General features: G+C 40.6%; 1 protein-coding gene across 3 annotated transcripts in view; it reads left to right on the top strand.

Annotated features, from left to right (window-relative positions):
* LOC144607357 (casein kinase I) overlaps nucleotides 1-25524 on the top strand; it is a 113040-nt gene that overhangs the window by 56835 nt on the left and 30681 nt on the right. For all 3 annotated transcript variants that reach the window (XM_078424142.1, XM_078424143.1, XM_078424141.1), the window contains exons 2-4: nucleotides 11538-11961; nucleotides 16301-16341; nucleotides 24058-24127. In XM_078424142.1, the coding sequence (XP_078280268.1) occupies nucleotides 11778-11961; nucleotides 16301-16341; nucleotides 24058-24127 (295 nt within the window). In that variant the 5' untranslated portion in view covers nucleotides 11538-11777. The remainder of the gene's footprint in view (nucleotides 1-11537; nucleotides 11962-16300; nucleotides 16342-24057; nucleotides 24128-25524) is intronic.

Here is a 25524-nt window from a genome sequence, read left to right as displayed (position 1 = left end):
ATTTTGCAAGCTATAAAAGACCATGTGGATGTGGCATATTGTACTGTGGCGATGCAGTTGGAGTTGCAATGGGAGGAATACCTTTTATAGAAATAAGGTCAGGGTGAACGGAAATGACACAATGGGATCTGTTGAAGACTGAACCACAATTTCCTATCAGACATTGCTGAGAAATAAGGTATCCACACCTCTTAACTGCTTTTCGCAGCATTTAATGCAGCCTGCTTTTTTTCTACCTTGGAGGCAAGTGATAAATGAAAGGTAAAGGAAAGAGCAGAGGAATTATACTAATAAACCATAAATTGACACATTGATAGGAGCAATGATTTATTGTGACAAATGCTGGCTAAGACTTGCACATAACATATTGGAAAATCCATGAATATAGACGAAGGAAAAGAAAATGTGGAAACGGAACACATTTAATTTGAAGGAAAAATAACTGCAGATGCTGGTTTAAATTGAAGGTAGACACAAATGCTGGAGTAACTCAGCGGGTCAGGCAGCATCTCTGGAGAGAAGCAATGGGTGACGTTTCGGGTCGAGACCCTTCAGACTGATGTCGGGAGGGGTCGGAGACAGGAAGACTAGTGGGAGAACTGTCTCCGACTACATCCTATCTTTGTCCAGCCCCCTCCCCTGACATCAGTCTGAAGAAGGGTCTCGACCCGAAACGTCACCCATTCCTTCTCTCCATAGATGCTGCCTGACCCGCTGAGTTACTCCAGCATTTTGTGTCTACATTGAATTTGAAGTTAGGTTGCTGTAAAGCAACATGGTGAAGGAAGCTATGAGTCATGAAGACTGAAGTAAATTCTATTTTGTTTTGCTCTTGCAAAAGAGACATCATTTGACATCTAAAGGTCAAGAAAAATGTAGGTGTTGTAAAACTGGTAACAAATCCGAGCTTTGAATTTTATTTTCTGATCTTTAGTGAATTTTTTTTTCCCCAGAGGGTGACAAATGTGACTTCAGTCTGGTCCCATTTTCTCATGATGTAGGGAGAGGTAATTTGGTCCGTTCAGTGTATTCTGAGTCTCGGAGCAATTCCATCAATCCCACTTCCTAAATTAAATTTTCCTGTAGCTTATTCTGTTGCCTGTCTATCAACTCTGCTCTGATTTTTTACCTACCGCCATCAACACTGAGCAATTTACAGTAGCCAGATAACCTACCAACCAGTGGATGTTGAAGAAACCCAATGCACCAGGGGGAGGGAGGAAGGCTGTATGGTTAGAGGATGAATGTGCAAGCTCCACACAGACAGCACGAAGGTCCAGCATCAAATCCAAGTTACTGAAACCATGTACACTCCACACTGGGCCACCAAGGAAAATGTAAGTTACACATCTTGCAAGCTGATACAAGATACACATCAATTGCATGCTATCCAGTCAGCAGAAAGACTATACATGATTACAATCGAGTAGCCTACAATGTACAGCTGCAGGATGAAGTGAATAACATTTAGAGCAAGGTAAAGTCCAATTAAAGATAGTCCAAGGGCCTCCAATGACGCAGATGGTAGCTCAGGATCGCTCCCTGGTTGGCGAAAAGACTGTTCAGTTGCCTGATAACAGCTGGGAAGAAACTGTCCTTGAATCTGGAGGTTTCACACTTCTGTACCTCTTGCCGGACAGGAGAGGGGAGAAGGAGTGACCGGGGTGAGACTCGTTCTTTATTATGCTGGTGACCTTGCAGTGGCCGCGTGAAGTGTAGATGGAATAAATGGGAGGGTTGGTTTGTATTATGGCCTGGGCTGCATCTATATTTCTCTGCAATTCCTTATGGTCTTGGATGGCGTATTTTGGCTGTACGCATCTAAATACAAGATTGACTTGAGTGTGTATGATGCTTTACATGTCCTTTTTCAGGACTTCCCAAAAACCCTCGTAGCCAATGAAGGACTTAAGATATGTAAACACCCTGGTAATGAAGGAATCGAGTAGACAATTTATACACAGACGTTCCTACAAATGCTCACATGATAGTGACCAAATCTGTTTTTGTTATGACATTTAAGTGTTGAATATTATCCAGAGCACCCGGGGATAACTGACCTTCAAATTAGTGGCATGCAATCTTACAGATTACAAATCTGATGTGAAATTCTGATTTTTGTTTAAAACGGCAGCATTGTTTAAAAAGGCTACATTCTTATCAATTTTACAGGCCTTCCTTCAGTAATAATATATGCATGCAGATGAAAATACTTATTTTGATTTTTTTTTAAAAATTGCTGTTTTACCAAAATCAAGTATGTTTGTGGCACATTTGCTGCAGTGTGGTGAAGAGAACTTGTTCAGGTTGTTCTTGGAAGAGAATGGTAAGAAACTCCTGCAGCTCTAGACTGGCCATAAGCAATGCTATTGATCCCTCATTGTGTTGCTTATAACAATATTCTCTTTGCCTCCTTGTTTTGTTTTGTTGATTGAGTTGGACTGGATTTTTCTATACGATTTTTGTCATAAAATTGCAGTTTTCGCTGTGGTAATTTTAAGCTATTCTAATAATGCAACTGCGTATTAGAATTAGTAAATATTACAACCACTTGATTAATTGGTAGGTCAATTTATGAAAGTAATCAGTGAGAAAACTGTCCCGACTATCATCAGAGCACAGGCATGTGTATTAATTGCTTTAAGTTCAAATACAGTCCTGAATATTTTTTTTGCAAATTTGCAGCTTTCACTAATTCATAGATTTAAACGAATAGCACCTGTGTCATGAGTAAAATGGCAATTGAGTGGGGCAACTTGGTTTTCAAAAAAAGAGTGTTTCACCAGTTCAACAATGAGGCTGGTATCTAGAATTAGGAAATCCAATCTACGGTTGAGAAGAGGTTAACTGTACTTGTGGCCATTGGGTGGCTGATTTGCAGCTATTTATTCTGGTTGCTTGGCTGACAATGTAGTTTTTGTCAAGTAGCCCAATTAATTTTTATGACCCTTTGGTAAGCATTAGAAAAATGCACCGTTCAGTTTGATTTTAGTCTGCCTGGGTGGAGAATAGAACATCGGAGTGAGAAGTCTGCTGGATTTCCCATTGCTAACCATTTTAATTCCCATTCCTACACTGATCTTTCTGTTCTGGGCAGCCTCCATTGCTAGAGTGAGGCCACATACAGACTGGAGGAATAACACCTCGTATTCTGTTTGGGTAGCTTGCAACCTAACGGTATGAAGATTTAATTGAAAATTAACCGACAAACAACCCTTTTTTTCCTCCTTCAATTCCCCTCAAAATTTGTTTACATGCATGCATTCTCTCCACTAAATCCTTCTTTCTTGGTATGATAAGTGCTTTTGTATAGTGCAAATGTAAGGGGTACGTATCTCATTTTTGCAGAGATTGGCATCTCTGGTAATGCATTCTTATTGTACCAGTAATTTCATTGCACCAGTTGGACAGAATATTTCTTGAACCATTGAGATCAAGTAACAAATTAAATACTTAGTATTTAATACAAAATTCAATACTCAATTTGTGCATTTGAAACCCAACGAAAATTTGAGAAAGTGATTTACATTATTTGTAATTTTAGATTCTCCAGGTCCCACTTCCAACATAAGTTTTCTGTCAACAGGAATCTAACTCTCACGAATAAACATGTTTTCTGTTGTGCTGAATAAATGCAAATTTTCCTTTCCAAAACGTTGGTAAGCCAACTTTAAGTCAAGCTTATTGTATTTTTGATCTAGGCACAAGGTTTCTGGAGTGGGCTGATGTTTTGGTGATGTTGACTTACCATGACGATATGACACTTTATTGTCACATGTTCCTGGGTACGGTGAAACTCTTTGTTTTGCATAATATACACAAACTATGCAAGGAGTTACCATGTATAGAGGGGGCCTACAAAGTATTCATTCTAGTCCCAATGGTCCCTCTTTGTTCTTGGCAGCCCCCCCCCCCCGTCCCCCTTTTGGTCTCTGGTGTCTTTAAAGAGCATTCCAAGGAGCCAAAAAGGATTTTTAAATGTTTGAGAAGAATGGAAAAGATGTGGAAAGCTTTGTGTTCCTTGATTTTTAAATAAATGCAGCACCCCTCTACTTTGCTAAGCCTTGTCGTGACAGTTTTAAAGAAAAAGCAATTCATCGGCTCATAAGTGATGGGAGCAGAGTTAGGCCATTCGGCCCATCGTGCCTATTCCACCATTCAATCATGGCAGATCTATAGTTCCCTCTCAACCCCATTCTCCTGCCTTCTCCCCCCCCCCCAACCCCTGACACCCTCAATTACAAAATTGGGCTCAAGGACAAAATGTCGGGTAGCCCTAGAAGGATTTGTGAATGAAGAAACAAAAATCAACTTGTGTAATTTATAATACAAAAGGTAGCTTTTGAAGAATAATGAGGTGGTGTGTACAACGCCACAATTATATGCTTGAACTAAAATAAAGATGCTCAACACATGACTTCCTGTGGTTAAAAGTACAATCGGATGCTACTATGTCTGGCTATACCATTTTGTGGGTCAATATTTGCCAGCCAAAATTGGACAAGATTTTATTTTGGATTCCTCATATTTCCTATAAAGTTGATCATTTTTTCCTATATAGCTTTTGAACAAATGCGAAGGTTTCACAAAAGAATTTGGGAAAATGTACTGGGTCTGCACAATTTGCAGGTGCGATTTTAAAATAATATATATATTTTTTCTGATTGCTTTCATGTGCCCGACAGAAGGTTCTCTTTTGAAAATCGTTATAAAGTGTACGTACTAGTAGTTTTCAGATTGACATTCTCTTAACCTGTAGCAATACCTGCTATCAATTAGGAATCTCAAAAGTTCCACAATTCACCTTTTAAGAAAAAGGTTAACATTTTGGAAACGGCAAATGATGGAAAACTCAGCAGGATAGACAGCATCTGTGGAAAGCAAAATAGTTAATGTTTCCAGTCTTTCACCAGAACTAAAGAAGTTAAGCTGGATAGTAGAGACAATGGTGTGAGGCCAGTAGGTGGAACAAAAGGTGAAATACAAAATATACAGTGCTTGAGTAACTCAGCAGCGGGTCAGGCAGTATCTCTGGAGAACATGGAGAAGTGATGTTTTTCCATTTCATATACTGATGCCTGCTCCCCTCAAAATTGTCTCGCGCTTGTGTGTGTAAAATTAAACCATTTTTAATTTGTTGTGGCTTTTTTGTATTGCATCATTTCCCCTTTGAAAGTGCATTGTTTACTCCAGCAGTTTTTGTCAAAAAGCTTTGCAGTACGACTTTTTAGGTAATCAGCTGCTATGGAGGTGCTTTGACAGTGGACACCTAGTGGATTCTCTCATTTTTAGTCCATCACAAGGTCTAAAAATAGAAAATTGTTTACTTCCCTTTCAGCTTTATGCAAAATATTAGTAGCTTCTGCACAAAAATAGCAATACAAATTCAAGAGAATTGGATGTTGCCTTCCTTATGTTTGCACCAACTGCAATGGACTATCTTTTATTTTGCATCAATGTTGCCTTCAAAATAGACTCAACCAGTTCACACCCCTTCGATTCTAATCTCACACTTTCTGTGTTTTCATCTCTGGCCTTTGTCCAACGATCTGCCTATTATCAAAAATCCTTCACCAGGCTTTGTCTTGACCCTTCTTCTCTTCTTGCTTTCTTCTTTCTCCCCCTCCCAGTCTGAAGAGTCCCAATCCAAAACATCACCTATCTATGTTCTCTAGATATGCGGCCTGACCCTCTGAGTTCGTCCAGCACTTTGTGTCTCTTTAAGAACTTTGTTTCATTTTAATTTTACATTATTCTGATGGTTAATGTAATAATTGCTGCTGATATTATAGGCTTATGAACTGGTACAACCAGTTGGCCAAGGAAGTGGGAGTTTCCTCAAACCTGCTGTTTGAGGATTAATTATATTTGTCTCTGCCTGTACCTTTTTTGTAAAATAATGCTTGTGCTTTTAAATGATTAGATTCTGTGCAATTGTGGCTGTTTACATGCAAGACTTGGTTTGAATATTGTCGTAGTGAAAAGTGGGATGAAATTGCTTGAGGAACCGCAGACATTGTGTAATGACTACATTGAGAGAAAGCCACATCGTGACCTCGTATATATTCTCACCAAAGTTATTTGTTATTTTGCATGCATGTCAACCCTTTCTGAAGGTAGACACAAAATGCTGGAGTAATTCATTGGAACAGGCAGCATCTCTGGAGAGAAGGAATGGGTGATGTTTCAGGTCGAGACCCTTCTTCAGACCCTTCAGGGTCCGAAGAAGGGTCTCGAGCCGAAACCCTTCTGTTCAGAGATGCATTTTTCTAGTCGTCCCGAGGACTGTATAAAATGTTTTCACTGTTCTGAAGGTGTCAAATAGAAGAGCCTGCTCGAGTGTCAGTAAGATGTTACATTAGGAATGTGTTGGGCAGAGTTAATTCTATTACTGTTTCTTTATTTGAGGAAGCCAAACATGAGCAAACAGATTACAAGTTGTAACAGGGATGTTGGGTAACAGTTAACAAATAACCCAGTCCAGGGCTTCAAATTTGATATTTTTAAAATAAAAGATAATGACACTCTGAGAGTGGTGCATATTCATTTCAATGATGTAGTGATGGTTTGCATCCTGGGGCTAACGGAATCAAGGGATATGGGGAGAAAGCAGGAACAGGGTACTGAGTCTGGATGATCAGCCATGATCATATTAAATGGCGGTGCTGGCTCAAAGGGCCGAATGGCCTACTCCTGCACCTATTTTCTATCTTTCTCTCCTCTGCATTTATGATGGTGTGTTTGGTGCTGCAACAGAAATGGCCACCAACTGAAATGATAATGACATCATCACTGTGGATGAAGCCAGACTTGCAGAGTATGCTCAGTATTTTCCTGCATCAATCATATTTACTTTAGAGATACAGCGTGCAAACTGACCCTTCGGCCCACCAAGTCTGCGCTGACCAGCGATCACTCCATACACTAGCACTATCCTACACACTAGGGACAATTTACAGAAGCCAATTAACCAACAAACCTGTACGTCCTTGGGGTTGGGAGAAAACCCACGCCATCACAGGGAGAAGGTACAAACTCCGTACAGACAGTACCCTTAGTCGGGATCAAACCCGGGTCTCTGGCGCTGTTAGGCAGCAACTCTACCGCTGTGCCACTTGTTTTTTGTGTAACTGTATATTTGCTTCAGTCATCTGATAGCAAAAATATATCATTTTTTTAATAGTCATTCAGGGGATGTGGGTTTCCCAGACTGAGCCAGCATTTAATTGCATATCCCCTGAATGAGCCTTTAGAAGGTGTTGGTCAGCTACAGCTTTGAACTACTACAGTCGCTGAGGTGTGGATATATCCACAACGCTGTTTCGGAGGGTTCCAGGATTTGGCCCAGCAACAGTGAAGGAATAGTGATATGTTTCCAATTTATGATGATGTGTGGCTTAGAGGGCTACTTCCAGATGGCAGTGTTTTCGTTGTCCCTGTCCTTCCAGGTTGTGGGTTTGTAAGATGCAGTCTAAGGAGTCTTGGCGAGTTGCGTTGTGTAGATGGTACAAACTGCTGCTACTGTGCATTGTTGGTGGAGTGAGCGGATAGTTGTGGATGAGGTGCCTATTGAGCAGGTTGCTGTCAATATGGTGTGGAGCTGCTGGAATATTGTTGAAGCTGCAATCCAGGCGAGCGGAGAGCATCCATAACACTCATGACTTGAGCTTTGTAGATGTGTAGCAAAGTAACTGCAGATGTTGGTACAAATCGAAGGTATCACAAAATGCTGGAGTAACTCAGTGGGTCAGGCAGCATCTCTGGAGAGAAGGAATGGGTGAGGTTTTGGGTCGAGACCCTTCCTGAGCTGTGTAGATGGTGCATGGGTTGTGGAGAGTTAGGAAGTGATTTGCTCGCCACAGGATTCCTCACCTCTGACCTGCTCTTGCAGCCCCATTGTGAATACAGTTGTTCCAATTCATCTTCTGGTCAATGACAACCCCTGGATGTTGATAGTAGGAGATTCAGTGATGATAATGTCATTGAACATTGGGGGATCATTGCTGGATTTTCTCTGGGTGGATATTGCCATTGCCTAGCACCTGTGTGTGGCATGTGAGTTATCTTAGTTCAGAACTTTAAACTCTACTCTTTGTGACAAACCACTTTTGATCCTGAGTCATAGAAATGTTTTGTCTTATTTAAGCAATGTATACCACTTTAAATTCTAAATTAATTCGCATTATCTTGGTAAAAGGTTCTCGAGGGATTCTCACGTAAAGAAGTTCCATAAAATTACCGAACTGCCAAGTTGCCCATTCATTCTCCAGCCACACTTCCCTGCTTCCTCTCTTTCTCTCCCAGATATTCATGTGTATGCATGCACACATATATGCATATGCACAGTTTTAAAGGTTGTCACATTTTCTCGACAAATCTTGCTGAATTCAGCACAATGTATGATTTTTAATTTTATCTTCATTTACTAGTAACATTTAAGCAGTCCACAGAAATATTGCACAAGTTGTGTGGAACATCAATCTCTCTGGAAGTTTTATTTTCCAGCTCATTAGTGGCAAGTGGCAGCATACTAATGAGGTCCCAGTTTGTGAGTTTCTCCGCCTGTATAATTCTGATGCACGAGGTAAAAGATAGTCCTGTATTTATATCGTGTGTTCACCCTCTTCCTGCAGTAATTTATTTCCACTGTCTTCCACCAGGAAAAGTCATTAACATGAAGCATTAACTCTTGTTTCGGTCTACAGATGCCTGACCTGAGTATTATCATTTTCCGATGCTTTGTTTTGCAGATTTCCAGCACCTGCAGTATTTAGCTTTTTAATTGCTAACGTGAATCTTGAATCCTATCGTGAATGGTTGGAGTGAATACTGCTCCAACCATTTAAAGGGAATTCGTGGACCTCCCTTGTTCGGTAATGTTACTGAAACCAACTCCAGTCCATGGTGGCTCCACAAAAATCTAGGTTAAAAACAGAACTACAGGTTTAAGCAGGGATTTTGAGTCCAACATTCTAAATTACATTTACTGGAGATTGTTCACCACCAATTTAAGGGGCTACTGTGAAGAATGATGTCGGCCTCCAGGATTTTAAATTGCATTCACTGTTCTGCACACACTTGACCAAAACACGCAGTGCTGGAGAAACTCAGCAGGTCAGGGAGCATCGGCGGAAGGAATGGATGGATAGGTGGCGTTTCACGTTGGTATCCTTCTTTAGTTTAGTTAGAGATCCAGCGCAGAAACAAGTCCTTCGGCCCACCGAGTCCGCACCGACCAGTGATCCCCGCACATTAACACTATCCTACACACACTAGGGACAATTTATATTTATAACCTACAAACCTGTGCGGCTTTGGAGTGTGGGAGGAAACCAGAGCACCCGGAGAAAACCCACGCGACCCATGCTTGTATAGGATCAAACCCGGGTTTCCGGCGCTGTAAGGCAGCAACTCTACCGCTGCACCACCGTGCCGCTTCACACACGCCAGACATCCCACCATTGACTCCATCGACACTTTACACTGCCTCGGAAAAGCAGCCAACATAATCAAAGACTTGTCCCACCCCAGTCATTCATTCTTCTCCCTGCTCCCATCAAGCAAAAGTGCAGAATCATGAAAGTGCACCACCAGACCAAGGAACATCATCTTCCCCTATGTTATCAGCCTTCTGAACGATCCTTCCATAAGCTAGGGTACTGTCTGATTCAGCTCTCCCCATTGCAGATAAGTTGTAGAGACAAAGAGACTCTCGGTGGCACAGTGGTAGAGTTGCTGCCTTGCAGCGCCAAAGACCAGGGTTCGATCCCAACTACGGGTGCTGTCTGTATGGAGTTTGTACGTCCTCCCCTTGACCGCGTGCGTTTCCTCAGATCTTCGGTTGCCTCCCAAACTCCAAAGAAGTACAGGTTTGTCGGTTAATTGGCTTGGTATAAGAAAAAATTGTCCCTAGTGTGTGTAGTAGTGTTAATGTGCGGGGATCGCTGGTCGATGCAGACTCGGTGGGCCGAGGGGCCTGTTTCCACACTGTACCTCTAAACTAAACTAAACTGATGGTCTACATTGTATATATAGAACTATATTCCACACTCAATCGTACAGTTTGCTCCATCTATTGTTGTGCCCATAATACTAAGCCTTTATCGACTTAGATAGTTCGACAGAGCTCTAGGGGCTAGCGGAATCAAGGGATATGGGGAGAAGGCAGGCACAGGTTACTGATTGTAGATGATCAGCCATGATCACAATGAATGGCGGTGGTAGCTCGAAGGGCCAAATGGCCTCCTCCTGGCACCTATTTTCTATGTTTCTATGACTGCTTGTGCATTATTGTCCTCAAATAAGTTACTGATATATCTTTTACCAGTGCCTGGGCTTTTTCCAATCTACCATCAGTGTTATTTAAATCAATCTGCTTTGCACCGAATTCCCATTATTGATGTACAGTCTCTGTCTTAATGCAGAATTCTCCATTGTTTGCCATTTTCAATTATGGGTACGTACAGAGAGCACAGGCCTTGACATCAATATAAACTGAACACTGAGATAGGTAATGTTGTGCAGCCTTCATGGATTCATTCTGCTGATAAATCAAATGTCTTTGTGCTGGGAAGAAAAAAAATGTACATCCTGTGAAATCGAATTAATCAATGCAAATTACATGGGAAAATGGGAATTTCATGCCAAAAATGAATTATGGAGTAATTTGGGCAGAGCAGCTTTGGATTACAAGGACATTGTACTTTTTTTTTTGACTGAACATTGCGGTGCTCATACTTGGCGCTGTGGAGTGGAAACAAATAGAGTTGATCCCATCTGCTCTCTTCCACATGCCAAACAAAATGGCATACTGGAGCACCTGTGACATATTTTCCCACAAGTGGAAATACTGAAAAAGTAAGTTGTACACAACCGTACCCTGCAGTACCTAACGGCCCTGTTTCTGGGGAAGGGATTGTCAATGGTCATTTCTGCCTAAACATACTGGAAAATTATCGACTTAGATAGTTAGTCAGAGCTCTAGGGGCTAGCGGAATCAAGGGGTATGGGGAGAAGGCAGGCACTGGAAAGGCGAGACTGGAAAATTGAAAAATGATACTAGGCCTTTAAGGTTTTAAATTACAAGAATTTGCAGGATTTAAAAATCCTACTTAAGTACTAGAATATGGAGGACGTTGCAGGCTTGGTATTGATTTAACGCTTTTCCTCCTTCCTTCTGCTATCAAAATCCCCTGTAACATTGGAACATTCCTCTATAGCAAACAGCAGGAAAGATTTTTAGTTTCAGTTTGTTGTTTCTAGTCATATGCACCAGGGCGCAATGAAATCTGGAGTAAACAGTAAAAATGGTCATTATAGATGGACCAATTGAAACAACGACAGATACAAAACAGCAAAAGAACATTGAAAAGATTGTTGTACAATATGAATTTGTTCGAAAAAAAAACCCAAACTCAAATGCAGTATCTGAACTAACCTTTTCCTATGGTCTTTTTTCTTAGTAATTTTGAGATTTAAAAAAAAATCTGTGCAAATAGCAACAAATATAAAGTCATTGATTTTGGTTTTTTTTACAGGTCTACACCAAAAAGGAAAGTGGCTGTTGCATCTCTAATTTCGATTTGGCCGGAGGATGCGCCGTCTCTTAAAAAATGTACAAGAGAAGACAGAAATGGGAGATTTGTCGAGACCTTTGGTGGTGCTAAACGTGGAGTAGCACATTGCTTCAACCGTGATGATATACTAAAATTCCAAGTTTTGGCATTGTGGGTTTGCATGGCAAAGTAACCGTGGAGAAGCCAGGCTATCACAAACTTATGGATTTTGATAAGAGAGGGGGGAGGGGTGAAGCAGAAGAAGCAAAGAGGATGTCAAAGTCTGGTGGACGGGGAACCAACTGTGGCCGGAGCTCGGGGACCAGTTCTGGAGTCTTAATGGTGGGTCCCAACTTCCGAGTGGGAAAGAAGATTGGATGTGGAAACTTTGGAGAGCTTCGTTTAGGTGAGTATTCACAAAATGTTGGAGTAACTCAGCAGGTCAGGCAGCATCTCAGGAGAGAAGGAATGGGCGACGTTTCGGGTCGAGACCCTTCTTCAGACTGATGTCGGGGGGCGGGACAAAGGAAGGATATAGGTGGAGACAGGAAGATAGTGGGAGATCTGGGAAGGGGAGAGGAAGAGAGGGACAGAGGAACTATCTAAAGTTGGAGAAGTCAATGTTCATACCACTGGGCTGCAAGCTGCCAAGGTGAAATATGAGGTGTTGTTCCTCCAATTTCCGGAGGGACTCACTATGGCACTGGAAGAGGCCCATGACAGAAAGGTCAGACTGGGAATGGGAGGGGTAGTTGAAGTGCTCGGCCACCGGGTGATCAGATTGGTTAACGCGGACCGAGCGCAGGTGTTGAGCGATGCGATCGCCGAGCCTGCGTTTGGTTTCGCCAATGTAAATAAGTTGACATCTGGAGCAGCGGATGCAATCGATGAGATTGGAGGAGGTGCAGGTGAACCTCTGTCTCACCTGGAAAAACTGTTTGGGTCCTTGGATGGAGTTGAGCGGGGGAGGTAAAGGGACAGGTGTTGCATCTCATGCGGTTGCAGGGGAAAGTGCCTGGGGATGGGGTGGTTTGGGTAGGAAGGGACGAGTGGACCAGGGAGTTACGGAGGGAACGGTCTCTGCGGAACGCAGAAAGGGGAGGGGGATGGGAAGATAAGGTGAGAGTCGTCAGAATTGCCGATTCCCTCGGTTTACTGCTTTGCCCATTTCTGATTAAACTGGTTTGATTTTGTATGGTTAATTTTTACAAGCTGTCTGTCTAATAAGCCAAACCAAAGGTCTGGCACTTAGAGGTGTTCAGCATGGAACAGGCCCTTCAGCCCAACTTGCCCATGCCGACCAAGATGCCCCATCTACGCTAGTCCCATGTGCCGACATTTGGCCCATGTCCCGCTAAGCCTCTCCTGTCCATGTACCTGTCCAAATGGTTAATGAACAGAAGCGCTCTAGATGGGTTGTAACTTTGCCCACTGCAGTGTTTTGTGTTTGTGTCCCTGATACCCTGTTATTAACTTTAGCTTCATTGATCCACTGTACTGGCTTCCTGTGGCTGAAAGCATCATGCATCTTCCAGCGTACACTTAATTTCTCTATATTTATATTTTGTCTCTTCAGCCTCTTGTATCTTTTGTAATGTCACATGTCAAATACAATAATTATGCTGTATCCTCAATTTTTTGGGGGGTGAAATTATCTTTCTTGGTGACTCCATTATTGCCAGACTTATTCTCTTTTACTAATCAGATCAACATTGATGTCCTTCAAATGTTGTCGAACAGTTTGTTTCCATTTGGTCTAAATAATTTCTGTTAACCTTTTTTCCCCTAAAGAATCTCTAATCTTTTCTCATAACAGCCTTCATCTATATATTCATGCTAAATCTCTTCTATAAATTCAAACTCATTCAGCATATTTCTCTGAGAAGCTTTGGCAAATAATCTAAATTCTCATGCATTCATTGAATGTTTCAATCCACAATTCCTCATTGTAAACATGTTGTAACTTGAGAAAGACATTGTACCTTTCTTATTCCTGAACAGGTCACTCCTTATTGCTTTTGCCTTTTAAAATCTATAGAAAATATGTAAACTATTCAAATAGAAATAAAGACTCGTGCCATTGTTCATGTAAAATTGTTCGTGCTTCTTAAAAGAAATGGCCCCACTCTTATGGAAAACTAACTGGATTAAGGCAAAGATTTTGCTTCAGGCATTAAGTTTTTATATTTTAACTGCTGCATTGTATAACATTAAATAATTTGGTCTGCAGACAGAAGATATGTTCTGTATTTTTGGGAGTACTTTTAAAGGAAGGGGAGCCAAACGTTTCTGCATGTGGTTGAAAAAGGATTCCCTAGTAATCACTTAAATGCTGTGATTTAGCTTCTGGCCAAAAGGTCATTATGATGAAATTGCATTTAATGAAGAATTTTTCTTTGATAAAAGTGTGTAATTAGATTTTTCTAACTTTCGAACAAAAAAGAATGATGCACAATTAAATAGGTTGTTGAAAGTAGATATTTGCCAGATCCTGTATAGTCGCCTAATTGTCCAGTAAAGTGCAATCAATGTTCCACAATCACCTGAATTCAGAAATGACCTGGTGCCTTTCTAAATGAGGATAATGTAAAGCATGCATATTCAAATAGTCAAACAGCACAGAAATAAGCCCTATGGCCCAACTCACTCACGCTGATCAAAGTGCCCCATCTAAGCTAATTCCACTTGCCTGCATTTGGTCCATATCCCTCTAAACCTTTCCTATCCATGTATCTGCCCAAGTGTCTTTTAAATATTGTTATTGTACCTGCCTCAACCACCCCCTCTGGCAGTTTTTCCATATACCCACCCCCTCTGAGTAGAAAAAAGTTGCCCCTCAGTTTCCTATTAGATCTTTCCCTCTCGCCTTAAAACTATGTCCTCTGGTTCTTGATTCCCCTACCCTGGGTAAAAGTCTCTGTGCATTCAACCCCTTATGATTTTAATGTGGGGGGGAAATTGGAGAACTATTACTTAAAAATAAAAATAAAAATTCTTGTGCGTTAAATAACAAAGACTGTTAAAGTTGTTGCAGATGCGCCCATGGTTTTTGTAGGGATGGCCTGCCTCAAGCAAAGTCTTGGTACTTGTTTGACAGCTTTGTAACTTTGTGGTTGAGGCATTTGGCCAAATGACTCGGACCACTGTTCGTTCAGTTGATTTACGATCAAGGATGTTCCTCTGGATTAACTGCTCTGTGGGAAGGGTATTACAACAGATCCAGCTAGAAAGAACATTTGGGGGCAATGTGGCCAGTTCCATGTTTCACAAAAATAGGGGTGGATCAAACCTCAACCTACAGTGACACTTGGAGTTAGCGTACCTGCGGTCAAAGCAAAGCCTGGTGCAGCCAAGCACAAAAATAGGTTTTAGACTGGGGTCTGACCTTTTTGAAGATTTGCGCATCAAGGTTGTGCAAACCTATTTCTTGAGCTTCAGATGAAACAGGATAGATCTTGGATAATTGCTGAGAGCAGTTATGAGTCTGGGCCGCACCTGCACCAAGCACAACACAGAGCACCTTGTATCATAAGACCAGATTCAATCCTGCAATCAAAAGCAAGCACAGTTGCCTGTATGCAAGTCATGTTTTTAAATGTGACCTGTACACTCCATACAGTTCTTGCCACATAATGAACAGTCAGCTTCCCATCTGCTTAAGTACACGTCATGTTGTGGCCACTTGCAGATTGGCCTGTTTTTGTATGAGTCAATTTAATATTTGAGCTTGTAAAGAACTGCAGGTCAGAGCAATTGAATGAATAAGTTTATTGGCCAAGTATGTGCATATACAAGGAATGTGCCTTGGTGCTCCGCTCACAAATGACAACACAAACATACAGTTAACAATTAAGAATAAAGCATAAACACATCAAAACAATAAGGATATAACATTATGGTCTAAACATGTGGGTGAAAATAAACCAGAGCAAAAAAGAAACTACAGACTTTGGTTATTGAGTAGAACTACCACTTGTGGAAAAAAGCTATTTTCAAGTCTGGCTGTGGCTGCTTTGACAGTCCGGAGTCGCCTTCCAGAGGGAAGTGCTTCAAAGAAATTGTGGCCAGGTTGAGAGGGGTCAGAGATGATCTTGCTCGCTCGCTTCCTGGCCCTCGCAGTGTAGTTCGTCAATGGGGGGGAAGGTTGTAGCCAACAACCTTCTCAGCTGTGCGAACGATCCGTTGCAACCTCCGGATTTCGTGCTTGGTGGCTGAGCCAAACCAGACCATGATGGAGAAGGTGAGGACGGACTCAGTGAAAACAGTATAGAATTGGACCATCATTGCCTGTGGCAGATTGTGTTTCCTCAGCTGCCGCAGGAAGTATATCCACTGTTGGGCCTTTTTGACTGTGGAGTCGATGGTGGCCCCCCATTTAAGGTCCCTGGAGATGATGGTTCCAAGGAACTTAAATGACCACAGATCTGACGATGGTGAGTGGGGGGAGGGGAAGGGGAGCTCTTCGTAAGCTCTTTGACAGAACCTGGAAGGAGCAATGCATTTAATCTGAGGGTCTGACTAGTTTTGTGCAATACTTTTAAACGTACAAACAAATATAGAATCTCAAAAGGTAAATTTGCATTTAGAATTCACCTTTGGCCCTTTTTGTAGATGTGATTCATTGCTGACCTTTTCTGGAAGTAGATTATTATTAATGAATTTACATCCATGTGCATTTACAGTCATAAGGCATTGGGGATCCATTGTTCCTCTTAAAAAACTTTTTTGTTTTTGTTTGTATACAGGAAAGAATTTGTACACAAATGAATATGTGGCCATCAAACTGGTAAGTTATATTCAATTTCCCATAAATAGGTGTAGTACGTATCTAGCGGTCTTGTAGTGTGAGTGGCAGAACTGATTCTGAATCGCCTCCAATTATTTCAGAAATGTGTGTATATGCCATTGTAATTGAAAATTATTCAGCAAAGTAAGGAATCTGGAAACTGCAAGCTGGTTAAGTTGTGGAAAAAAAACAAAAAACTGCTAGAGGAGTTCATCTGGTCAGGCAGCATCTGTGGATAAAAATGGACCGACAATTCGGGTCAGACAATGTACACAAATTTTTCCTAATCAGATGTGCAGCACTTTGGTCAACGTGGGTTGTTTTTAAATGTGCTATACAAATAAAATTGACTTGACTTGACTTGACAAGCAAAATGTTTGGAGCAGTTATTGTCATCACATGAATTATTATCTAGGGTGGTTACATTAAATAACACATTGTTTGCATCTGTATTACCCAAAACATACCTACTTTACTTATTTAAAAGAAGCACTTTTGTTTAGAATGTCTTGTCAAGATCAAGCATTTCCAAATTTGGATGCGTGATTTCCGAAACACTGCACTTCAGGCTTCGTTTCAATACATTAAAACACATGAAGTATTATTCTTTATTTTGAATAACAATATTTGAATGCCTCGGTACATATTGCCACCAACGGTTTTCATCACTAAAAGGCTGGAAAACTAGACAAATTTATTACACAAAGTAATAACATAGGTTTTTTTTAAATGTGTTTATGCAAAGGTCTACCCATTATTAATGGTAAATGAGAACCATTTGGGATTTTATGAATTTATTGAATAAATTAACAACTTGGAGAGTATTATTCGTGTTAAAATCTACCCATGTTGGGTTATGAAGTTGAATTCGATAAATCTGATAATTTGTTAGCTGGCAGCACAAAATCAACCATGAAAGTGTTCATTCAAAAGCCTAACTGCTTTCGGGAAAGAAAACTGGTCCCTCCTGTCTTGTTCAGTCTTTGTTATTCTAATTCCTTATCATGTAAACTTTCTTCATGGGACTGCCAAGAGCATTCTTCCATCTGCAATAGGCACAGTTCGAGCAGTAAGTGAACCCTTGTCCGCATTACCCACGGCCCAGGGCCTTCATTGAAATTGGTATTCTTTTATTCTCTGAACAACTTTTCACAAAGTAACAAAAATGCTTTTATCGGGCATTGTTATTGACTTTTTTTCTTTGACTAGCTCATTAAAGTGAGACAATGTATTGATTGGCACAGTTAACGACATTATTTTAAAGTAAATCAGCAGTGGAGTGAACTACTTCGGCTGACGTGTGGAGGCGTGTTTTCTTTTTGCCTCTAGTCATGCCACATAGTGAGATGACAAATCTCAATTTGAATGTTGCTTATGCCTCCTGGTGGTCAGTGCACACCTATTTTTCTCCATTTAATGTTAATATTTGCTTTTAACGTCTCAAGCGAAATTGAGACCTATTTAACAACAGATCCTGGGATTTAGTTCTCAGACCTGATTCGAATCCAGTAAGTTCAGCAAGATTCAATAACTGCAGCAAATTTGTAACTAGAGAGCAGTCTTGAGCTAGACCCTCAGACTATCTTTAATTGGACTTTGCTGGACTTTATTTTGCACTAAACATTATTCCCTTTATCTTGTATCTGCACAATCATGTGGCTGGCATGATTGTAATCATGTAGTCTGGATAGCAAGCAACAAAAGGCGTTCACTGTATCTCGGTACACGTGGCAATAAACTACTAAGCTAAATTGTTCAGTGATAACTGAGTTTCTAGCAAGTAGTTTACATTGGAGAAGCATGTATTAATAGAGTGTTATTGAGCTGGATCATGTAAATGGCCAGCCAATTGTTTCCCACCAGGATTACCTGACTTGCTCAGAACCTGGATCCACCTCTGATTATGGGGCACTCTTGTATTTATTGGGGTGAGGGGCTGCATAGGTTCCATATCCAGCCCCTAACTTTATGCAAGTAATACATCTTTCAATAGAATCCCCTATATTTATTAAAAAGTAAGTTAATGAAATGGTCCTATCTAGGCTTTTCGGATAATGAAAGGCCTAGATAACGAGGAGATGGAAAGGATGCTTCCAGTAATGGGAGAGTCTCGAACCAAGAGGGCACAGCCTCCGAATAAAAGGATGTTCCTTTTAGAATGAGGAGGAATTTATTTAGCCAGAGGGTGGTAAATCTGTAGAATTCATTGCCACGGGCGGCAGTGGAGGGCAAGACATTGGGTATTTGATATCTATTGAGATTGATAGGTTCTTGCTTAATAAGGGGGTCAAAAGTTGCAGGGGGGTGGCAGCTGAATAAGGTTGAGAGGGGAAAAATAGATCAGCTGTGATTGAATGGTGGAAAAGACAGAATGGCCCAATTCTGCTCCTTTGTCCAATGATCCTAGTTGTTTTTTTAGTTCTTCATATCATATCATATCATATCATATATATACAGCCGGAAACAGGCCTTTTCGGCCCTCCATGTCCGTGCCGCCCAGTGATCCCCGTACATTAACACTATCCTACACCCACTAGGGACAATTTTTACATTTACCCAGCCAATTAACCTACATACCTGTACGTCTTTGGAGAAGACCTACATACCTGTACGTCTGTACGTCACTATATATTTGTTAATGATGTGATCTTTTAAAGTTACTGCTTTGCATTTTTTAATTAAATAAACCAATTTCAATCATTTCTGGTTTTCTAAAACATTTAAAAACAGTAAAGTAGGTTTTTGAAAACATAAAACATAAAAGGTTGGAGCTACTTGGCAGGTCAGGCTAGCATCTTTGGAAGAAATGGACAGGTGACTTTTCGGGTTGCAACCCTTTTATCAGATCCTGTAGCTGTGGAGGATAAAAATGGTAACCTTGATTCCTGATAAACATGTCTTTTTAATCTATGATGGATACATAGAGTCACAGAGTGAAACATGTGGAAACGCCCTTCGGCCAAACTTGCCCACACCGGCCAACATGACCCAGCTACATTAGTCCCACCTGCCTGCATTTGGTCCATATCTTTCCAAACCTGCCCTATCCATGTACCTGTCTTAACTGTTTCTTAAATGTTGGGATAGTCCCTGTCTCGCTACCTCCTCTGGCAGCTTGTTCCATACACCCACCCATAAATCAAGTCAAGTCAACTTTATTTGTCACATACATATACAAGATGTCCAGTGAAATGAAAGTGGCAACGCCTGCGGATTGTGCAAAAACTACAAAACCGAATAGAATTTTTTTTAACACAAAAAATAAATTAATACAGTAAATTAAATGAAAATAATATTGTCTGCCTGTGCAAATTTTTCACTGTATTTCAACGCTGAATCATTTTATAAATGCTTATATTCAACATACAGCTGTAGGAATTTAAAAAAAATGTTTTTAACAGGAATGCTGATGGTAAATTTCATTATAGCGTAAATGGTTTAGTAAACATTATTCTGATAAAATTGATTTATCAAAACAACCAATGAAACAGAGCTCCAATTTTCTCAGATGCCTAATCAAATGTAAATAGACTGAGAATAGCAGCAGGAATCTAATTTGAATCCACTTACTGAAAATCTAAACAGTGAAGTTAAAAACTGCAGGAGCAGTCAAGTAGCAGATTCCTGTGCAATTTGAAGTGAGTTGTAACCATGGTTTTACTGGATACAAAAGCACCAAAGGTCATTTCATGCTTTGCCCAGCTAATTGCTTCTGAATGACTTTTTCCAGTCCTTTACTTTGTTCAGACTACTGTAAAAAGAGGACATACTCCATTGGTTATGTTAATATTTGAAATCCATGTCTTCTACACTGTCTGGCGTTAATAATAGACTGTAACTTCAACTCCTGGTTTCACTTTTGGTCTCTGGTGCTCACCTGGACTTCCCACTGCATTCTTTTACAAGGTGGAGCCACCACACCGTCCGATTAATGTCCAAAACCTCGATACAATTTCAGGATAATATCTTTTCATAAACACTGAAATAAGTTGCAATCAAACAAGCCTGAAGTTTGAGTGGGTTGGAGACAAAGGAACAAAATGGAATGTTGTGTTGGGGTGGAAGATGGGAGAGATTACAGTGCCCTCCATGATGTTTGGGACAAAGACCCATCATTATTTGCCTCTATACTCCACAATTTGAGATATGTAATAGAAAAAAATCACCTGTGGTTAAAGTATACATTGTCAGATTTTATAAAAGGCCATTTTTATACAGTCTGAAGAAGGGTCTCGACCCGAAACGTCACCCATTCCTTCTCTCCCGAGATGCTGCCTGACCTGCTGAGTTACTCCAGCATTTTGTGAATAAGTCCATTTTTATACATTTTGGTTTCACCATGTAGAAATTACAGCTGCGTTTATGCATAGTCCCCCCACTTCAGGGCACCATAATGTTTGGGACACATGGCTTCACAGGTGTTTGTAATTGCTCAGGTGTTTTTAATTGCCTCCTTAATGTCGGTACAAGAGAGCTCTCAGCACCGAGTCTTTCCTCCAGTCTTTCCATCACCTTTGGAAACGTTTATTGCTGTTTATCAACATGAGGACAAAAGTTGTGCCAATGAAAGTCAAAGAAGCCATTATGAGACTGAGAAAAAAGAATAAAACTGTTAGAGACAACAGTCAAACCTTAGGCTTACCAAAACCAACTGTTTGGAACATCAATAAGAAAGAGGGCACTAGTGAGCTTACTAATCGCAAAGGGACTGGCAGGCCAAGGGAGATCTCCACAGCTGATGACAGAAGAATTCTCTCTATAATAAAGAAAAATCCCCAAACACCTGTCCGACAGATTATAAACACTCTTCAGGAGTCAGGTGTGGATTTGTCAATGACCACTGTCTGCAGAAGACTTTATGAACAGAAATACAGAGGCTACACTGCAAGATACAAACCACTGGTTAGCCGCAAAAATAGGATAGCCAGATTACAGTTTGCTAAGAAGTACTTAAAAGAGCAACCACAGTTTTGGAAAAAGGTCTTGTGGACAGATGAGACGAAGATTAACTTATATCAGTGTGATGGCAAGAGCAAGGTATGGAGGAGTGAGGAACTGCCCAAGATCCAAAGCATACCACCTCATCTGTGAAACACGGTGGTGGGGGTGTTATGGCCTGGGCATGTATGGCTGCTGAAGGTACTGGCTCACTTATCTTCATTGATGATACAACTGCTGATTGTAGTAGCATAAGGAATTCTGAAGTGTATAGACACATTTTTTCTGCTCAAGTTCAAACAAATGCCTCAAAACTCATTGGCTGGCGGTTCATTCCACAGCAAGACAATGATCCCAAACATGCTGCCAAAGCAACAAAGGAGTTTTTCAAAGCTAAAAAATGGTCAATTCTTGAGTGGCCAAGTCAATCACCCGATCTGAACCCAATTGAGCATGCCTTTTATATGCTGAAGAGAAAACTGAAGGGGACTAGCCCCCAAAACGGGCATAAGTTAAAGATGGCTGCAATACAGGCCTGGCAGAGCATCACCAGAGAAGACACCAGCAACTGGTGATGTCCATGAATCGCAGACTTCAAGCAGTCATTACATGCAACGGATATGCATCAAAATACTAAACATGACTATTTTCATTTACACGACATTGCTGTGTCCCAAACATTATGGTGTCCTGAAGTGGGGGGACTATGTATAAACTCTGCTGTAATTTCTACATGGTGAAACCAAAATGTATTAAAATGGCCTTCATTAAAATCTGACAATGTGCACTTTAGCTGTGTGATTTTTTTTCTATTACAAATCTCAAATTGTGGAGTACAGAGGCAAATAAATAAATGATGGGTCTTTATCCCAAACATTATGGACGGCACTGTAAATAAAATCACACAACAGGCCCTTCAGCCCAACTGTCACTGCTGACCAAGATGCCCCACCTATGCTAGTCCCACCTACCCATATTTGGCCCATATCCCTCTAAACCTTTCCTATCTATGAACCTGTCCAAATGTTTTTTAAATGTTTAGGAATTAACTGCAGATGCTTGTAAACATCGAAGGTAGACACACAGTAACTCAACAGGTCAGGCAGCACCTCTGGAGAAATATCTCTGGAGATAGGAGACCTTCTCCTTTTCTCCAGAAATGCTGCCTGACCCACTGAGTTACTCCAGTATTTTGTCTTTTAAATGTTATAATACCTGCCTTAATTGCCTCCTCTGGCATCTCGTTCTGTATACCCACCATCCTCTTTGTTGTCCCTCAGTTTCATAAGTTCCTAAATCATAGGAGCAGAGGTAGGCCAATCGGCCCATCGAGTCTACTCTGCCATTCAGTCATGGCTAATCTATCTTTCCCTTTCACCCCCATTCTCATGCCTTCTTCCCATAACCCTTGACACTCTTACCTCTCAAATATCTGTCAAGCCAGCATTTATTTCGAGAGGGCTATAATATAAAAAACAACAATGTAATGCTGAGGCTTTATAAGGCACTGGTCAGACCACATTTGGAGTATTTTGATCAGTTTTGGGCCCCATATCTGAGGAACAATGTGCTGGCGTTGAAGAGAGTCCAGAGGAGGTTTACGATAATGATCCCAGGAATAGTTAGGTTCACATATGATGAGCGTTTGACGGCACTGGCCCGTACTCGCTGGAGTTTAGAAGGATGAGGGGGACTTCATTGAAACTTACCGAATAATGAAAGGCCTGGATAGAGTGGATGTTCCATTAGTGTGAGAGTAAGACCAGAGGCTATAGCCTCCGAACAAAAGGACGTACCTTTAGAAAGCAGGAGGAGGAATTTCTTTAGTCAGTGGGTGGTGAATCCCTGGAATTTATTGCCGCAGACAGTTGTGGAGGCCAAGGTATTTGGTATTTGTAAGGTGTAGATTGACAGATTCTTGATTAGTACGGGTGTTGGGGATTATGGGGAGATAGCAGGAAAATGGGGTTGAGGGGGAAAGATAGATTAGCCATGATTGAATGGTGGCGTAGACTTCATGGGCCAAACGGCCTAATTCTTCTTCTCATAACTTATGAACTAATCTCCGCCTTAAAAATGCTAATGACTTTTGCTCGTGTGTGTTATGTTCTAACATTTTGGGTTAATTGGCAAAGTGTCTAGCGCTTGAAAGATTGACACTTGCATTTCTTTACAAATGCTACCTGACCGGTTGAGTGTGTCAGCTTTTTGTTCCCAATATCCAGCGTTTCTTTTATTTTCATCTCTCTAATTTTGGATCTGACTGAGGATCTGAGCTCTCCAGTGCATTGCTGATGAACAACAGATTGATGGGGCATTTTGTAAGTCCTGTTAATTAGCAGGTTCTTGTACTGCTCATGCTTTGGGTGCATGTTTTTAATTGATATGTTGAGCAGGGGTATTGTAATCCAGCTCTCAAATCAGTCAATTGCGACTATTCTCCTGAATGGAAGAGTTTTTCCATCATTAAGTTTGAGCTTTGGTAGAAAATTGCAGCTCTGATTTTGCTTGAAAAAGCTAAATGTGAAACATGTTTTGTGACAAGTAGTGATAACAAGCCAAATTTGGGCGGCAAAAAAATAGTACAGAAATGTTCTCCAGAGATGCTGCCAGACCCGCGGAGTCACTCCAGTACTTTTGTGTCTACTTTTATAAACCAGCATCTGCAGTTCCTTGCTTCTCTACAGAAATGAATTGCTTTTTATTACTTAATTTTTAGTTTTCATAGTTTGTTCAACAAATGCTAATGATATCAATGTCATTCTATACATATCCGAGGAACCTATAAAATCCAGGGCTCCACAACTTCATTTGGAGTATAGATTCTACAAACAACTGGGAAATGCAGGTAAGAAATGAGAACAAAAATAATTTGGTTTCAGATAAACTGTCTTCGCTGGTTGTCTTTTTGTGCATATTATAATCCTCCCCTAAAAAAATTGTTACATTATTTCTGTTTCATGAGCTTTTCTATAATTATATAGACTAATAAAGAGATTGCTTGGAAGTGCTTTAATAGTTGCTTCGTAAAATTTATTTGTATCTGTAAAATATTTAAATTTTAAACATTTAATTTAATCCAAGTGTTTATTTTAATTCTTTGGCAAGGAAAACTCGTAGATAACCTCATGGTAATTGCAATTGTAATCCCGCTTTGTCAGTTTCATTGATTTAAGTTCCTCTTATTTTGTTCCATTCCTGTCTGTCAGATTTTTTGTTTGACTTTTTGCAGTAATCTCCCTCTGTAGTGTGATAAAAAATATTCTATTAAGTGCTCATGTATTGCTTCTACTTTACATTTTAATCTTGACCTTTTTTCCTTTCCAACAATCTTTTTTAGGAATCTTAAGTTCAGAACTACTAGCCACTTTGCAACCTCAAAATGAACAGTCTTATTGTTCCGACGTAGAAGGGCAGCACGGTGTGCAACGGTAGAGTTGCTCCCTTGCAGTGCTGGAGACCCGGGTTAGATCCTGACTATGGGTGCTGACTGTACAGAGTTTTTATGTTCTCACTGTGACCGCATAGGTTTTCACTGGGTACTCTGGTTTCCCCCCTTATTCCCAAAACATGCAGGCTTGTAGGTTAATTGGATTCTGTAAATTGCTCCTAGTGTGTAGAATGGAACTAGTATATGGGTGATCATTGTTTAGCATGGACTCAGTGGGCCAAAGGGCCTGTTTCCACGCTACAGTATATCTCTAAACTAAATTGTCAGTTTTATGGAGGTTTTTAATGTTGCAAATTAAGTTTCTGAACTAATACTCTTGCTTTTGTATCGTTGGGAGTTTTCATTAGTTTCTTTTGGTTTTAATGCAAAAAATGTTGAGATATTACCTATAGGCATGCAGCTGGAAGCCACTATGATTTGGATTTAAAGTACTTCTTAAACACAACTGCTAAAATACATTTTTGACATTCTCTCTTTTCGTATTGTCTTGCAATGCCCAAGATATTGGTTTTGTAATGTTGAGCTTCTGTTTTGGTAAGAGCAACTCATTTTGAAATGTTCCCATAGATCTGCTAATAATGTGATAGACTGCTGGAGAAGTCTTAAGGGGCCACATTACCTAGCAATCGTGTTTCTGCTGTTCCTTTGTTATGTCGTTGCTTCTCACGAAGCTTTAAGGAAATCATTATATCATTGGTGGTGTCAACCAGACCACATCCATGCTGGTTCCTTATGCCAAGCACCTTTTAACTGGTGGATGCATTGACAGTATCTCTTGCTGTGCCGCAAACACC

This window comes from Rhinoraja longicauda, chromosome 28, assembly GCF_053455715.1.
Source record: "Rhinoraja longicauda isolate Sanriku21f chromosome 28, sRhiLon1.1, whole genome shotgun sequence".
NCBI classification, from domain to species: domain Eukaryota; kingdom Metazoa; phylum Chordata; class Chondrichthyes; order Rajiformes; family Arhynchobatidae; genus Rhinoraja; species Rhinoraja longicauda.
The sequence above is the reverse complement of the archived record's forward strand: the minus strand, read 5'-3'. Positions and strand labels throughout refer to the sequence as shown.